Genomic DNA, 18,231 nt, shown 5'->3' on the forward strand with positions numbered 1-18,231 from the left:
ACCTTGGATGTCGTTTAGAACAGAAAACAACAGGCTGAAATGTTTTAAAATCAATAAATACTTTTTACTATATGGAAGATTGACACAATGCAGCTCAATTATAAAAATATATATTATTAGAATGATTGGGCAGAGATTCACTGCATGATCACAGCCAAGACCTCTAAAAACGTTTACGTTTTTGAAAGAAAGGTCTAGATCCTGGAGGTCATGTGTATTTCAATCAGGTGTGTAACTTTAATGTTCTGCTAGTGCTTTCTGGCAGTGATAGAGAATGCAGTCAGGTAGAGCAGGCAGAGGAGATCGCAGCCACACGGCCAGAGCTGCACCATTGACTCTGCAGTGCAGCAGACAGGGGGCGCCACTGAGCAGGCGACAGGCTACAATTCCCTCAGAGCCTGAAAGGATAATATATAAACAACTTTAATTATGTGCACATGAAATATTCATTGTAAAACTGATTGGATGAGCCATTATGCATGCCACTATAAAATACAGTAACTGAGATTAAAGTCACAATAAGACGGAAGTAACGATTGTCTAATTTTCCCCGGTGTTACGTATATCCAAATGAAACTGCTTCTGAAATGAGAAAAAAAAGGTAGGGCGGGACTTGAATTAGTCCATTGACAATTAACTGGACTGTTGGGTCTACACTAATCGCTGCGACCTTTTCCCGGGCACCGCCCTCCCTCCATACCCCATCACCGGAAGTAAAGAGAGATTGTTTCGAGGAGGGGAGGACATTTGCGTTTTTGATTAAAGATTATGTGGACACATGAATAAAAAGTCATTTGTAAAAAAATCTTACATTATTAAAAAGTTTTTAATTTCTATTTCATTGTGACTTTATACCGTGTAGTCACTTCAGCATACTATGGTACTGCACATCTACACCTGTAAATGACATCAGCATCTATTCGGCTTACCGATGATGTCCACAACATGAAGCTGTAGTGTTTCTTTGATAGCGTTTAAGGTCAATCTAAGCGGGTCATCAGCATCTGTCAGCAGTTTCAGATTTTGCTTGACGTCATGAGACAACGACAGCCACAGTTTGCCATATTCCTCTGTGGTTACAACCAACGGCCTGCATGTGTGACATAGAGAAATAATCCATTAAGGTCATTTTTTTACATAATTCTGTGAAAATATAATCTTGATATCTTAAATGAGTAAGGCCATGTCAAAGACTGAACTCAATGTGATCGTAATGATTAAATGTGAAATGTTTGGTGTACCTGATAAAGTCGGCTGTGGACAGGGTCCCGGAGAACACAAGTGTGTTTGTGTGTCCTTGTGTTTGGTACGAGACGTTGCCGGTAAAGGACACATTTGTTTGAGGGTCGTTCATCACCAAAGCGTAATGACAGACAGACACGCTACCGCCTTCCAGAAAGCCCATAACGTTTCCTCTTAAACTTGCCGTCTATGAGAAGAGTTAACACACACATTTCATTTGTGCAATACCATTAAATTGTCATACATTAACATTGCCACCTATTCGATAGATATAAGAGTTACTATAAACATGAGACACAGGTTTACACACCTCTAACTCCTCACAGTTCAGCTGTACAGCAACATTTGCGATTGTAGTGTCCGTGCAGTTGGAAATAAAGATGACAAGCAGCAAAGATTCATCTCTGAACACCCGACAGGAGGAGAGAGACAGGCTGAGGTCAGAGGTCAGACTGATGACATCAGATCGAGGTAGCCCCTTGACGTCACCAGGTAAGAGTTTGGTTAAATCTGTGGGAAATTTGTTTTGCGTCGTGTTGGGTCGCACTATAACCATATCACTGCCCAATATCTGAGACGTATTTACAGGTCTGTTTGTTGCAACAACAGTATCTTTGTTTTGCTCCAGGCCGTTGACTTGTTTGTGATGATGATGATGCTTTGTGACATCACTGTCGGATTTGTGGGTGCGGTTGAAATGGGACATAGTCGTGGCTGGCTCCTCCTCCAGCAGGTTCCCGTAAAGAAAGCCGTCGGCCCTGCTGCGCAAGGAGTGGGAGGAGTCAGAAGACTGCTCACTGGTGCCTGACGATGATGAGGAGGAGGCATGTGGGCGTGGCTTTCTTTTAAAGCGAGAAGGCTGGGCTTCGGATTTTCCCAGCTGAGTGGAAAACAACAACATATCAGCTCAGAAAATTAACTATGCCGTTTTGAGATTAGCATTTCAATGTGGTTAAAATGTGTTCTAGTACATAATAATAAAAAATTTCTTACCAAAGACGTGGAGCTTTGGTCTCCCAAACCAACAAATAAAGAGGAAGCCAGCTGCTGTTTGCCTTGGTTTTGCTGTGAAGGTTCAGGCTGTGGCTCTGATTTCTCTGCTGCCCCCTGCTGGCTGGAGGACTGAACAGCAGCAGCAGGCTCTTCCACCTGTGCTGTCTCACCTGTTGTGTCTTTTTGTGAAAGATAACCCTCCTTTCCCCAAACTCTTTTCACCCCCTCGAGAATCAGTGTGCTGGAACTAAAACAAGCCAGACCGTTCAAATACAAAAAACTAGGGGTGTCAAAAGATTAATCGCGATTAATCGCATACAAAATAAACGTTTGTTTTTGCATAATATATGTGTGTGCACTGTGTGTAATTATTTTGTATATATAAATACACACATACATGTATGTATGCATTTAAGAAACTTTAACATGTATTATGCGAAAAAAAAACTTTTTATTTTGTATGCGATTAATCGCGATTAATCTTTTTAAAGCCCTACAAAAAACGAATACAGGCAACCCAGTACAAGATAATGAAACTCTTCTGATACACTGTATATTGATAACTAGGGGTGTGACCGTGACGAGATCTCGTGCAACGATTAAATGTGTCTCGCAAGATTAATTATGTCACAAGATTTCTCGTGGAGGTGAAATGCAGGCCGTTTCTTAAATAAAAGACTGCATCCTTCGGAGGTCGCATTTGTAAACTGCATTTACATCATAAAGACTGTCTTACTAGAGAATATTAAACAATTATAAAGTTTACTAATTATTTAGTTAATCGCAAATTGTTGTAATTTGCTCACGACTTGCGAATGTAATGCTCAGATAATTAACTGAAATAAACCTTGATGACCTCCGGAGGATGCAGCTTTCTGTTTGAACCTTGTACAGTGTATGCATTATATTCTGTCTTTTACAGCGTGTGCTTTTTTGTTTGGGATTCCAATAATGTTCGTTTGTGAACTCATGTGAAGTCTGAGACGTGTTGTGTTTGTCTGTTGATCAGTGTCAGATGTGAAGTCTCAGCAGATAAAACCCTCACACAGAGACACATGATTTAATGTCTGAATGTTCTTACTCAAAAATGACAGTGATTGTATCATTTTTAGTGTAAAGAAATGGACATATATTAACCCTCAAGAGTTCCTTTAAAAAACTTCCTTAAGTGTTCCTAAGGCCACAAAATGACACCTTCACAAAAACTGCTCTAAAAATAACATACGTCAATATTTTTTTTCATTTTAAACGATGCAGTCTTTTAGAACTACTTCTGCCTGAAACATAGGTATCAAATATTGATTAAATTTGTGGAAATTTTAACCCTTTATATGCCTGTTTGCTTACATTAGCCCATGTTTTTTTAACAGAAAAAAACAAAAATACTAAATATTTTCCAAAAAACACATTTGAACCACCATGTGATTATTATTATTATTATTATTATACCCTGAGTTGGGTCAAAGATTGGTAGCAACATTGATTTTCATGCATTGTTATTTTTTGAACAAGGTCAGATTTTATAAAAAACTTCCTTAAGTGTAAGGCCACAAAATGACACCTTCCCAAAAATTGCTCTAAAAATATCATACGTCAATATTTTTTTTCATTTTAAATGATGCAGTCTTTTAGAACTACTTCTGCCTGAAACATAGATATCAAATATTAATTCAATTTGTGGAAATTTTAACCCTTTATATGCCTGTTTGCTTACATTAGCCCATGTTTTTTTACAGAAAAAAACAAAAAAACTAAATATTTTCCAAAAAATACATTTGAACCACCATTTGATTATAATTATTATTAGACCCTAGGATGGGTCAAAGATTGGTAGCAACATTGATTTTGATGCATTGTTATTTTTTGAACAGGGTCAGAATTTATACAAAACTCACACTTCCTAAGGCCAAAATGATCCTAAGGCCAAAATGACACCTTCCCAAAAACTGCTCTAAAAATATCATACATCAATAATTTTTTCCACTTTAAACTATTAAATCTTTTAACACTACGTCTTCCTGAAACATTTATGTGAAATATTAATAAAATTTTTGGAAATTTTAACCCTTTAAATGCCAATATGTTAACATTAATCGAACCACAGTGTTCGGCTGAAGTCGTGAAACCTTTTGTGGGACATCGTAGCCCAGATAGTGACCTGTCCTGATTTCTCACTCCAGAGACTGAGGGCTGATTCATTTTTTATCTGTAAACACCGGCCAGAATGAGAAGCCCCACATAAGCCTGCAGTTTCTCTGTCTCAAGATCTCTCCAGTCTATGACTGTCTCCCATGTAGGTTTGTCATGGCCCCAATATACTGCAGGATTTCATGCATCAGCATCCATGAAAAGCTTGAAATCAGGGCACTGATTCGGGCAGTGGCATAGTGTGTAAGCCCTGGTATCTAATCTCTGGCTGCTGGGAAGTAGCGGAGCATCTCCATGTTTGTGGGAGACCAGAAGATTTTTCCATATTTGACGTCCATCCTGCCGCCACTTCATCCATCTCCTCTCCGCTCTCACCTTCTGACAAGTCTTCTGAAGATCCCTCTAATGAATTAGACTCCAGCTGGTCTACTTCCACCTCTGAGGCCTCCGTGTCGACCTCAGAATCCTCGGAGGAAGATGAGGAGCCATCCTCGCTCTTGAAGTGCATGATTATTTCAGGAGCCTTATGTGTGCTGTAATGCCTTGCCATTTTCACTACTTCTGCTATACTGTTCATACTTATAGCAGTGTACTTGCATAAACAACATGAGCGAGAAACAAAATGAACATTGATTTTGTTTTGGTTCTGGCCTCTCATCGTTTTTATTACTGAATTAGTTTATAATGCAGAATGTGCCCTTCAAAGAGAGAAGAATTTGGATATGTTGAATATGCCCCCCTGCCCCACTCAACACCGACTCCACCCCGACATCACCACCACCCCCTTACCACTCAAACACACTTATTTTACACACACACCAATTTTTAACATTAAAGGTTTATCTTTTCAGCAGCCATGCGGTCCGCAGAAAACAGCAAAAATTGTGACATTTTGATGAATGCATGAAATGGTAAAAAGTAGCGCCACCTGGTGGACAAGTATAAAAATTAAAACTTCAAGGCCAGTAGTTTAAAATGATATATTGACATAAAGGTATGTATTAGTTTAAGTTAAGATAAATGGGGGGTCAAAAATGGTAGTTATAATGGTTGTCAATGGGGCAGTTTTTGTCCTTAGGAACACATTAGTCGGTTTTTGCGTAGCTTAGCCATTTTAAGCTAATTTAAAAAACTGAAACCAGAATTCTAAAATGTATCAAAAATTATTAACCTTTGGCAAGTTTGGGCAATATTCAACCATCACAGTCAAGATGGTTTAAAAATAAAAATCAAAATGGCACAAAATGTCCCTAGGAACTCTTAAGGGTTAAATATTAATATGGATTTAAATATTGTTTGGCTAAAAATAAGCATTTCTCTCTGTCTAAAGTGAAAGTGAAGATAGCGTCCGCGAGACGAGTCCACTATCGCCGCCTGCAGGCATTTGTTATAATACATACATAATGCTTTTTATTTAAAGGACACAAATGTAATGTGTTTGTTAATGTTAATGTTGGTTTTAATACTTTATTTGAACCAATTATTATTGCATCTTTTAAAGGCTATTGTTCACTTGGGTCTATTTTTATTACCCAAAAATAACAAATAACTTTATTATCAGTTAGCAAAATAATTGTTAGGGCCAGTCCTTGATTAGTTAAAACATTTAAAAAAACCGTGATGTCAGTTTCTTATTCATTTATTTTATCATTGAGAATTTCTTAAAAAGTGTAAAAATATTGTCTCGTCTCGTGGATTAAGTGTCTCGTCACACCCCTATTGTTAACTAGAAAGTACACTTACTGTACTAAATACTGCCTAAACAAAAAAAAATCTGGAAAACTTTATTGTTTATTATTGGATAGTTTTAACTCTATCTGATTGGATAAACGACTTTAACCCTTAAATGCATTTATGTTCACCAATCATTATTACATATTTGGGTCTTTAGCGACCTGGAATGTATATCTAACAGCAATCTCTAAACTTCCTCATTAGTGTAAAACTACCTTAATACTTTATTGACAGTTCAGTTTCAATGCAGCTTAAAATAACTCTAAATGATCACAACCAAGCCATAAGGGTCTTGTTTAGCAAAACGATCGTCATTTTCACAAAAAAAAAGTACTTTTAAACCACAACTTCTTATCTTGCACTAGCCGTGTGAATCACCAGCGCGACCTTACTGTATGTATTACGTAATCAAGCGAAAGGTCACGACGTATGCAAAAACTGCTCTAGAGTTGTGTTTTTTTTTTGCTGAAAATGACGCTAAATAAGACCCTTATGCCTTGGTTGTGATCATCCTTTGAATGAGTCCTTTGAAGCTGCATTGAACATGCAAACAGTTAAAGTCCACTATATAAGAGAAAAATCCTGGACTGTTATCCTCAAAAAACTAAATTTCTTTTCGACTGAAGAAAAAAAAAACATAAGCATCTTGGATGACATGGGGTGTAAATAATAGGAATTTTTTATTCATACTTTTATACATATAAGTAAAGTAGTCCTTTAATACCTATTGTGCCTTTAAAATCTTTAAACAGGCAATAAACGTACATGTGTGATACCCACCCTGCCTTTTGCTCAGCGCTGTTGCCCGACAGTCCTGAACTGAGTGAGGGAGACTGTCTGTCCGTGATGCTACATGATGATAAACTCACAGGAATATTAAAGCCATACGGCTCCAGATTCAAAGCTAACCGGAAAACAACACAGAAAATCAGCTCAAAGATTCAGTGAAGACCTTCTCCTATTGACTAAATGTTACACAACACTACTACATTATAGTGTACAAAAGGTTATAATGATGTACCTCTCTCCTCGCAAAGCTCCTCTTGTCTCTGATGAGGGGGTTTGTACGGTGCGGCACCCGCAGCCAAAGCCTCGGACACAAAGCCATCCAAAAACGACAGAGAGGAGTCCACCTGTTCCATCAGATGCAAAAAATTGGATCGTTGGATAAAGCAAAGCATATTATTATATTTAAAACAAGGACATTTTGGAGGTCCAAGTTGCTTCTTTATACCTATAATACTAACTTGTATGACATTATCTAAACAAATGTTTGTGTTACCTCCACGCTGTCCCAAGGTGCTCCACGAGGGAGAACCCACCCATGGAGTTCTGAGTCCTGGCTGAGGTGACGTAGCTCCTGGGCCTGCTGGCGAAGCACTGTGTCCTGAGAAGATGTAAGACTCTCAGTCAGGTCCAGAATCAAGTCCGTCTGATCTTTAGAGAGCTTGGTCAGAGCGGACAGAACCCAGACGCGCGTCTCACAGCTGACGCTTTTCTGATCCAGCAGTTTCATCAAAAGATGGACGACCTCACGCTGATCCACAGACTCCTGGAGGTGAGAATATTCCCCGAGAACCTAAGCGTGCAAACAGACCGATTTCACCAATAGCATTCATTTATTTCACCTCCGCTGGGAGGTTTCTGTGTTTGTAAAAGTGCAGAATGTGCTACACACCCAGCTCATGACCTGCAGAAAGTTTTGTGGCAGGTGAGAACAGTTTTCCTTTAGGACGGACAGATAGGAGTCGACCGCATGTAGCCGTAACTGCTCATCTTCCTCTTTACAGTCTGATCCTGAGAAAAATACAGCAAAAAAGTCTATGCACTTTTCAGTTAAAGCACACAGTTTTATTATCACTCGCGTGTTTTTGGCGTTTACCCTCTGCCATCAGTCGTAGAAAGTTATTCATGATGTCCTTTTGCGAAAGATCTCCTCCGATAGAAAAAACATCATTCATCGTCTGTATGAACCACGAGTTATCTGGTGCGAATGTACGAGGCAATTATAGGAAAATAAGACTTTTATCATCGAAATATGCAGTTAAAGGTGCAATGCAGGACTTTTAGAAGGATCTCTTGACATAAATGCAATATAATATACATACCTATATTATCAGTAGCGTTTAAAGACCTTACATAATGAACTGTATTGTTTTTATTACCTTAGAATGAGCTACATACACCGTGGAAATTGCAATTTCGCACCATTATGTTTCTACAATAGCCATAAACGGCAAACTGCTCTACAAAGCACATTTTGTCGCTACGTTATCTCAGATGATGACATTTTGGCCCCTACCGTAGCTTTTCTATGCGATTCGAAAAGGAGGGGTGAGATGTGAACTGCGCCTTGGTTGTCACAGTCTTACTGTGCGTTCACACCAGACGCAAATGAAGCGAATAAATCACACTATTCACGCGTATTTGGACACTTGAACACGTTGTTTTAAAGACGGGGTGCATGATCTCTGAAAGCCAATGTTGATATTTGAAATAACCTAAACAAACCTGCCCCTAACTCAATAGAATCTGGACCTTTTTTGATAGACCCACCCCACACATATGCAACCCAGACAACCATGTTGGTTAGTAGACACGCCCCTTACTGCTGATTGGCTAGAAGTGTGTTTTGGTACTCAGCCCGACTCCCTTTTTCAAAGTGTTTTTCAAAAATCATGCACCCAGCCTTTAACACACGTAATTCGCGCAAATTCAGACGTAAATACGTTTAATTTGTCGGCTTTTAGATAGCTTGTAAACTCATATACAGCAAAGAGCATTTTTAACAACTTACCAGATTGTCCGACCTCCTCACTCACTTTCTTCCAAGCAGGATCCTTTTCATTCCTGTTTTTTATAAAAGCATGAAGATGTGTTGTACAGCTCCGAGTGTCCACATAAAGCGAGGTTGCTTTTGTCCTCTATTGTTGTTTCTTATTTCTGCCTCAGCTCACTACGTCGTCATTATGTTATTACTAGAGCAAGCTCCTGATTGGTTAACACAGTGTGAATATCCAACAAAGTTAAAAACGTTCAATTTGCGTGAAACTGCGCGGCAGGATACCTCAGTACTTCGTCATCACGTTATTACTAGAGCAAGCTCCTGATTGGTTAACACTGCACGAATATCCGGCAAAGTTCAAAATTCCCAAAACGCTCAATTTGCGCGAATCGGTTCATTTGCAATGCCTCATTCCCGCAAACTGCGCGGCAGGATACCTCACTACTTCGTCATCACGTTATTACTAGAGCAAGCTCCTGATTGGTTAACACTGCACGAATATTCCACAAAGTTCAAAACACCCAAAATGCTCAATTTGCGCGAATCGTGTCATTTGCAATGCCTCATTCCCGCAAACTGCGCGGCAGGATACCTCACTACTTCGTCATCACATTATTACTAGAGCAAGCTCCTGATTGGTTAACACGACACAAATATTCCACAAAGTTCAAAACACCCAAAATGCTCAATTTGCACGAATCGCGTCATTTGCGATCCCTCATTCCCACAAATTGCACCGCAGGATTCTACTACTTCGTCATCATGTTATTACTAGAGGAAGGTCCTGATTGGTTAAAACGGCGCGAATATCCGGCAAAGTTCAAAACGCCCGAACCGCTCAATTTGCGCAAATCGCATCATTTACGATGCATCACTCCGGCAAATTGCGCCGCAGGATACCTCACTACTTCGTCATCACGTTATTACTAGAGCAAGCTCCTGATTGTTTAACACTGCACGAATATCCGGCAAAGTTCAAAATTCCCAAAACGCTCAATTTGCGCGAATCGCGTCATTTGCAATGCCTCATTCCCGCAAACTGCACCGCAGGATACCTCACTACTTCATCATCACGTTATTACTAGAGCAAGCTCCAGATTGGTTAAAACGGCGCGAATATCCGGAAAAGTTCAAAACGCCCGAATCGCTCACTTTGCGCAAATCTCCCGCAAATTGTGTTGCATGTCTAATGCGTCTTTCCATTGACTCGACATATAAATTACTCACGCTTAATGCTTCAACGACGTCTGGTGTAAACAAACCATGACCGCTATATGCTGCTAAAAGTCCCAAATTGCACCTTTACACAGATCTGATGGGATATTGGTGACTGTGCCTGACATAGTCATTTGTCAGACACTACAAAGAGGTTGGGATTTAATGTGGAGATTAAAACAGATATTTCTAGGTTTGCATAACGATTAATCGCGATTAATCTATAGCAGAATAAAAGTTTTTGTTTACATCATATATGTGTGTGTGTGAACTGTGTATAACAACTTTGTATAGATAAATGCACACACATGCATGTGTATATTTAAGAAATGTTTAAATGTGTATATATCTGTATATTTATGGATCATTTAAATTATATATATATATATATATATATATATATATATATATATATATATATATTTTTTTTTTTTTTTTTTTCTTCAAATTATACATGCATGTGTGCATATTTATATATACATAATTTTTGTACACAATTCACACCTATATATGATGTAAAAAAAAAATTATTTTGCTATAGATTAATCGCGATTAATCGTTATGCATCCCACACAAGCACCGCATCTCTGTATGACTGACGCACAGCGCCACCGTTAGGCCACAGTTTGTTCACAAATTTTAAAGGATATTTTTCAGCAAGCTCCGCAACTTTTCCAACCAGATGGATGATGGTGTGGTAATCATTACAGACGCGCAGGAAGTCCAGCATCTTCTCAACGATCACCGTCACATTCTGAGCGTTTGTGATCCTGAACAGCAGCTCCAGGGTCTGAGAGGCACAGAAGAGCGATAAAGAAAGGCACGAGATACTTGCATGGATGTTTTGGGCCTAATCCAGGGCTGTTTACCTCTCTTTTTATAGTGTAATCTGAGTGATCCAGACACTCTATAATGGTCATCTGGTGTTGGAGGGCCAGTTTAGCATCGTGCTGGACGACATACGTCAAAGCTTTTAAACCTGCAAAACATGCACATGGACTGCCTTTATGAGTATTAAAACTGAATCATTCTTACCACAGTTCAACCAGAAGCAGTGGTTTTACCCAGATATTTAAGGTTGATCTTTGGAGAAAGGACAAAATTTCCAATGCAACGTGCTGCTTTTTCTAACAGGTCTGCTTTGGGGCATATGGTGTAGGTGGTCTTCACACACTCGTACAGAATCGCTATAATAAAAACATTGCATGTTAAAATTCATTCAACATTCAGGTCAATAGAAAACTCCAAATACAGACTCACCGTAAGTGATGTTGTGGTTCATTTCGGCTCTGCGTAGAGACTCGTCTAAAACGTCATACATCAGATCACTGGTGCTGAAGATAAAAAAAAATGAAAATTAGCACAAATTGTACTCATCCTCAAGCCATGCTTGGTCTATATATGACTTCCTTCTTTCAGTCTAAATTATATTCAATAACATCCTGGCTCGTTTCAGCTTTATAATGGCACTAGATAGTGCCCCATTTCAAAAACTAATCCACACAGTTATTAAACACAACTTCAGAGGGGAAGCAATGGGTTTTATAACAATACATTTTCAGGGTTGCCACACCTTAGTTAACTTCAAATTTAAGGATCTTTCAAGGACTTTCCAGGTCCAATACCCTCAAGTTCAAGGACTAAATGTGGGGACACATTTCAAGTGAGAGCAAGGTTACATCGTGTTACCTTTTAAGATACATTGTTACAGTTACCTTTCAAGGGAACTCACGCTGAGTCACTGCGGTGACACTTTGGGGATGCTTCCAGGGGTAAGTGCGTCTGAATGTGTATATCAAATTCAACCAATGGTGAGGCTTAACGACAAAGACAGGGTGACGCGGGAGCCAGGAAGTATATCGCTATTTAAAATATTGCCAAGGACGGCGTAACAGGGACGCAGGAAGTATGGAAAGAGAGACGCAGGGCCTCGTTCCCTTCTCAGGGAACAACAGTTACAGTCTTGTTCAAAATAATAGCAGTACAATGTGACTAACCAGAATAATCAAGGTTTTTAGTATATTTTTTATTGCTACGTGGCAAACAAGTTACCAGTAGGTTCAGTAGATTCTCAGAAAACAAATGAGACCCAGCATTCATGATATGCACGCTCTTAAGGCTGTGCAATTGGGCAATTAGTTGAATTAGTTGAAAGGGGTGTGTTCAAAAAAATAGCAGTGTGGCATTCAATAACTGAGGTCATCAATTTTATGAAGAAACAGGTGTGAATCAGGTGGCCCCTATTTAAGGATGAAGCCAACACTTGTTGAACATGCATTTGAAAGCTGAGGAAAATGGGTCGTTCAAGACATTGTTCAGAAGAACAGCGTACTTTGATTAAAAAGTTGATTGGAGAGGGGAAAACCTATAAAGAGGTGCAAAAAATTATAGGCTGTTCAGCTAAAATGATCTACAATGCCTTAAAATGGAGAGCAAAACCAGAGAGACGTGGAAGAAAACGGAAGACAACCATCAAAATGGATAGAAGAATAACCAGAATGGCAAAGGCTCAGCCAATGATCACCTCCAGGATGATCAAAGACAGTCTGGAGTTACCTGTAAGTACTGTGACAGTTAGAAGACGTCTGTGTGAAGCTAATCTATTTTCAAGAATCCCCCGCAAAGTCCCTCTGTTTAAAAAAAGGCATGTGCAGAAGAGGTTACAATTTGCCAAAGAACACATCAACTGGCCTAAAGAGAAATGGAGGAACATTTTGTGGACTGATGAGAGTAAAATTGTTCTTTTTGGGTCCAAGGGCCACAGGCAGTTTGTGAGACGACCCCCAAACTCTGAATTCAAGCCACAGTACACAGTGAAGCATGGAGGTGCAAGCATCATGATATGGGCATGTTTCTCCTACTATGGTGTTGGGCCTATTTATCGCATACCAGGGATCATGGATCAGTTTGCATATGTTAAAATACTTGAAGAGGTCATGTTGCCCTATGCTGAAGAGGACATGCCCTTGAAATGGTTGTTTCAACAAGACAATGACCCAAAACACACTAGTAAACGGGCAAAGTCTTGGTTCCAAACCAACAAAATTAATGTTATGGAGTGGCCAGCTCAATCTCCAGACCTTAATCCAATTGAGAACTTGTGGGGTGATATCAAAAATGCTGTTTCTGAAGCAAAACCAAGAAATGTGAATGAATTGTGGAATGTTGTTAAAGAATCATGGAGTGGAATAACAGCTGAGAGGTGCCACAAGTTGGTTGACTCCATGCCACACAGATGTCAAGCAGTTTTAAAAAACTGTGGTCATACAACTAAATATTAGTTTAGTGATTCACAGGATTGCTAAATCCCAGAAAAAAAAATGTTTGTACAAAAAAAGTTTTAAGTTTGTACAGTCAAAGGTAGACACTGCTATTTTTTTGAACACACCCCTTTCAACTAATTGCCCAATTGCACAGCCTTAAGAGCGTGCATATCATGAATGCTGGGTCTTATTTGTTTTCTGAGAACCTACTGAACCTACTGGTAACTTGTTTGCCACGTAGCAATATAAAATATACTAAAAACCTTGATTATTCTGGTTAGTTACATTGTACTGCTATTATTTTGAACAAGACTGTACATACGTAACCCGAGACGTTTTCATGTGTCAAACACAACTATGCAAAAAAGCATTTTGGTATGAATCATTCGCATACAGAAAATATAAGCATTTCAAGCGAACAGTTAGCATGTGTGCTGAAAACGTCTAGAACACAGGGAATAATATGGATTTTTTCCAGAAAACTTCTTGCATAAAATAGATTCAAGCACTTTCAATGACCTGTATCTATGTATGTATATTTTCAAAAACTTTCCAGGGACTTGAATTTTTCCCCCAGATTCACAAACTTTCAAGGATTTCAAGATCCCTGATTTTTCTCTCAAACATTAATAACTGTATGGATTAGTTTTTGATGAATGGATGCACTTTTGGAGCTATCCAATGCCCTTATAAAGACCCATAATATTATTTAACGTAACTCCAACTGGGTTTAGCTGACATAAGAAAGTCATATACACCTAGAAAGGCTTGAAGGTGAGTGAAATATGGACACATTTTCCCAAAATGCTGAACAGAGTAAATCACTTAAACCAGTAAAAACCATCACAAAAGTCAATCAGGGTACTTAAGAGACATTTGTGGATTTATAAAGTTCGAATCTGTCCATTAGTACCTCTGATCGTCTCTCCCAAGCAGTGACAGGATTCTAAGCAGCTGGATCTGTAGCCAAGGTGCAGGAACATTATGATAGTTAAAATCCATCGGGAGCTTCCCCCCCACAACCTGCTTCAGGATGGTCACAAAACTGATCGTCAGGTCCTTATAGCCGTCTGGATTCTCCTGGTCACACAAATAGGCACATAAGCCAATCAGATCATGTTTGATGTACATAATAAACCACGTTACCGATGCAACACCACTTACCCTGATTAGCTGTTGGTAAATGTGTAAAGATGATGTCATGACCCCAGGGTCTTTGTCACACAACGCCTTCCGGAACTGGCCGTGAATGTGTTGGACTTGATTCGGAGCAATAAGGTAGAACTTATACAACGCCAAGACGGCTTTCCTCCGAATGATTTCCCTTAAACAGGAGAATAAGTTATTTATTTGGATTTCTTCAAGTGTTGTTAAGTATTAAAGCAGTGAATTTGTTTGGTTTACTTTGGATGCGACAGCTTCTCCTCCACTAAAGGAAGCACAGCAGGTATCATGTCTTTTGGCAACACCTGAGCTACGACAGTCAACGCCATGCACACTTCAATGAGGTTCGTGCTCTGAAGATCCTATAATATATAAGGAAAAATTATTAAACTAACATGTTAATATTAGATTAAAATGTTTACGGGTGTAATATATAAACAAACACACCTTTAATACTGTGTTTACAAGCAGCAGCAATAATTCATGGCCCTCACTAAGGAAGAGAGAAACTGCAAGGTAACCTGTAAGTCATAAAATAAATATGAGATATAAAATAAACATAAAAATAAATGTAGGACATAATCGTATACATTCAGAGATCAGGTTTTTGTCAAACCTCTGTTAAACATTAATAAACCCCATTTACACAGCACTTCGGTCCAAGAAGATTTCCGTAAAATTGGCAGAGAGGCTTCTGTGTGAACACAAACGTGTCCCGTAATTGCTCTGGGATCGCTCCCGTTAAAAGGACCTAGTAACATTGCCCTAACATTCACGGAAAGTATTCTGTGTGAACAAGAGGAAACAATGCCGTAAGGGGCGTGCAGTAGTGACGATGCACGTGTCCTCGCCCCGTTTGAAGGTTTTGATGATTGATTTTCATTTATATATTGAGTCTCTCCAATTTATTGATAACAAAAAATGTAGAGATACATTTTTATACGCCAAAGAATTTAAGTTAATTAAAATTTGAACTAATATATATTCTGTCTCTCCTTTTATTTATTTAAAAAATATATATGATTTGTCTATATTTAATTTTTTAATTTATTTAATTAAACTTTTTTGTGTAATGTTAATCTACGGAGCCCCTAAGGGACATGGAGCAAAAATTAAATAAAGTTTAGTTTTGCGTGCACACGTTAAACTATCGCATGCGCACATGAAACTATCAGGTGCGCACGTGAAACTATCGAGTTTAGTTTCGCGCGCGCACGTGAAACTATCGCATGCTCACGTGAAAATTTAACGTGCGCACGTGAAAGTTTTGCTTTCACATGCGCGTGCGAAAGTTTCATGTGCGCACGCGAAACTAACCTTTTTTAAAAATTTCTGCACATGAAGGATTCGTGTGAGCACATGAAAGTTTCACGTGGGCACATGAAACTAAACTTTTGATTTTTTTACTCCAATGTCACCTTAGGGGCTTGGTATAAATCCAATTTCTTAAATATGTTATCTTTTTGGATGTCTTGTTAAAAATGTAAATGTTGTATGTTATCTTCAATATCTAATTAAAAAAAATGATGGTGCCATACAAGACCAAGAAAAAAATGGACGTGTCATTGCAACAAGAAGTTATGGTTCAGCTCTTTGACACAGGGATTTAAACGCTGATCAACATTCACGGAAATGTCAGCAAACTGGATTGAAGCAGAGATAATTCACTAGCATGACAGAACAGCGCATCACGCGCTCCTTATGGTATTATCATAAACAAAAATGCACGCTCGTGGTTTCGTGAGAGAGAAATTACGGATAATAAGCAAACTTCAGACGCTGTGGAAAAAACCTACCAAGTGCAGGACTTTAAATACGTCACATGACTTTACAGGATCTTTATGGGATGTGTGTGCACACACAGATTTCGGAAAATCAATGGCAGTGTGAATGAACCAAAAATCCTGGACAAATCCCGGAAGCATTTTCAGTGTATTTTCCGTAATCTTTGTGTGAAAAGGGCTCTAGTGACAAATTTTTTTTATGTTATGTATTACATTTTTATTCCTATAAAAGTCTTACGTCTTTTATATATCTTGGACAATCGTAGATAATCTGAATAGACAATCCGAGTAAATGGTCATTTTTTCTTATTATTATTATTAATTCTGTACACACTAGCTGCGTCTCATTTCGAAGGCTGCGTCTTTCAGAGGTCACATTTATCGGGTCATTCGTCATCAAGGTACTCTAATTTAAGGAAAACACTATAAAGACCTAATCACTGTAGTTTTATTCTTACTTTGAAATATAACGCTGGTTTCTCTGAAATAAAAACCTTGATGACGTATGCAGCCGGCAAATGCGACCACAGTGGGACTCTGTGCCTTTGAAATGAGACGCAGCTGTTATCGTTGAGGAGCACAGGTGATCGTACCCACTCTCTTCTCCATGACGCCACCCTGTTGGGCCAGTTTGATGGCATGAATGTAGGTGAATGAGGCGTCGTAACCCAGCATCTCACAATACATGGCTCTCACCATGATCTCCCGCATCTGGTTCTGTAAACACATCACACAAACTGAGGTTAATCGCGCAGCTCCTGAGAGACATCTAGTACTGATATCTCCATACTCACCATACTGGTGTTGGGTGATGCCACCTGCTCCTTAATGGCAGACAGCTCCTGTTTAATAAGGTTCTCCTCCTCCTGTAAACACATATCAAGGATAAAATAAATACAGCTTTATAAAAGAATAGTATTTTATAAAATGTAAATATAAATTGTATATATATAAACATTTAAGTATGTATGTATGTATGTTAAATTGGGGTACCCTGACCCAAGCATGACAAGCTTTTTATTCGTTATTTAAGCTTTCTTGAAATTAATTTTAGGTTAAAAACGATGTCATTTTATTTTATACATAGATTATATGATACATAAATATTACATATCATATACACGTTTGAACTTACATGTTTAGATGTCAGTTCAGTGATGCTCTTGACAAGTTGTTTTAATCCGTTGGTGATTTTTGCGGCTCCGGTTTGAGCGTCAAATAAAGCCGGCAGAGCTGTGAGAGTTTTCTTCACAACATCACTCATGACAGATGATCAGACAGATGAGTAAACTACAGTAAATGAAAAGCACTACACTACACTATAAACACACACAGAATGAAAACACAGACCATCATGACTAGACTGACTCACCGCATACAGGAAGTGCGCTTCTGCTTTTCAAAATAAAAGTCTCTAGCGCGAATCTTAATCACACTCGTTGTTTTAAACGTGTATGAATTTTTGTTCTGTTGAATAAAAAGGAACATATTTTGAGCAATGTTTTTAACCAAACAGTTTCGGATCATATTGGTCTATGGAAGTCAATACGTGTGTTCGACTCCCAGGAACCGACAAATGGTTGACGTCAAAGCACCGCGAGAGCGATTCGAAATCTTGCGTAGGAGTCTGCGTTCAAATAGCTCTCGCGAGACTTTGACATCATCGATGCTACCTTTCTGGTAATATTTGTGTAATATCTCTACAAAATGACAATTATATGTTTTGCATTGTATAAAGAAAATGCGTTGATAACTTTTTATTTAATTTTTGCATGGACCCAACACCTATTCTGGAATATCTGTTGCTTCCCTTTTCCCTATTTGTTTTCATATTGAAGTCCAATGAAAAATTATGTCATAATTTTCACTTTCATGTTGTTCCAAATCTATGCTAGGTATTTTT

The 18,231-nt window shown here is 38.6% G+C and overlaps 1 protein-coding gene across 1 annotated transcript; it reads right to left on the minus strand.

Moving 5' to 3' along the window:
* Positions 1 to 46: 46 nt before the first annotated feature.
* On the minus strand, positions 47 to 17,718 carry ap4e1 (adaptor related protein complex 4 subunit epsilon 1). Its single transcript, XM_065277500.1, has 21 exons — positions 17,464 to 17,718; positions 17,123 to 17,194; positions 16,922 to 17,045; positions 14,992 to 15,065; positions 14,785 to 14,906; positions 14,545 to 14,704; positions 14,294 to 14,460; positions 11,378 to 11,451; positions 11,182 to 11,304; positions 10,987 to 11,096; positions 10,766 to 10,907; positions 8,000 to 8,110; positions 7,796 to 7,914; positions 7,400 to 7,696; positions 7,139 to 7,250; positions 6,898 to 7,021; positions 2,236 to 2,482; positions 1,553 to 2,122; positions 1,242 to 1,429; positions 930 to 1,090; positions 47 to 398 (listed from the first exon to the last, which is right to left on the minus strand). The coding sequence occupies exons 1-21, from the start codon at positions 17,590 to 17,592 to the stop codon at positions 238 to 240; spliced, it is 3,387 nt and encodes a 1,128-aa protein (XP_065133572.1). The 5' UTR covers positions 17,593 to 17,718; the 3' UTR covers positions 47 to 237.
* Positions 17,719 to 18,231: the final 513 nt, after the last annotated feature.

Source organism: Paramisgurnus dabryanus, chromosome 23, assembly GCF_030506205.2.
Source record: "Paramisgurnus dabryanus chromosome 23, PD_genome_1.1, whole genome shotgun sequence".
Classification (NCBI taxonomy): Eukaryota; Metazoa; Chordata; class Actinopteri; order Cypriniformes; family Cobitidae; genus Paramisgurnus; species Paramisgurnus dabryanus.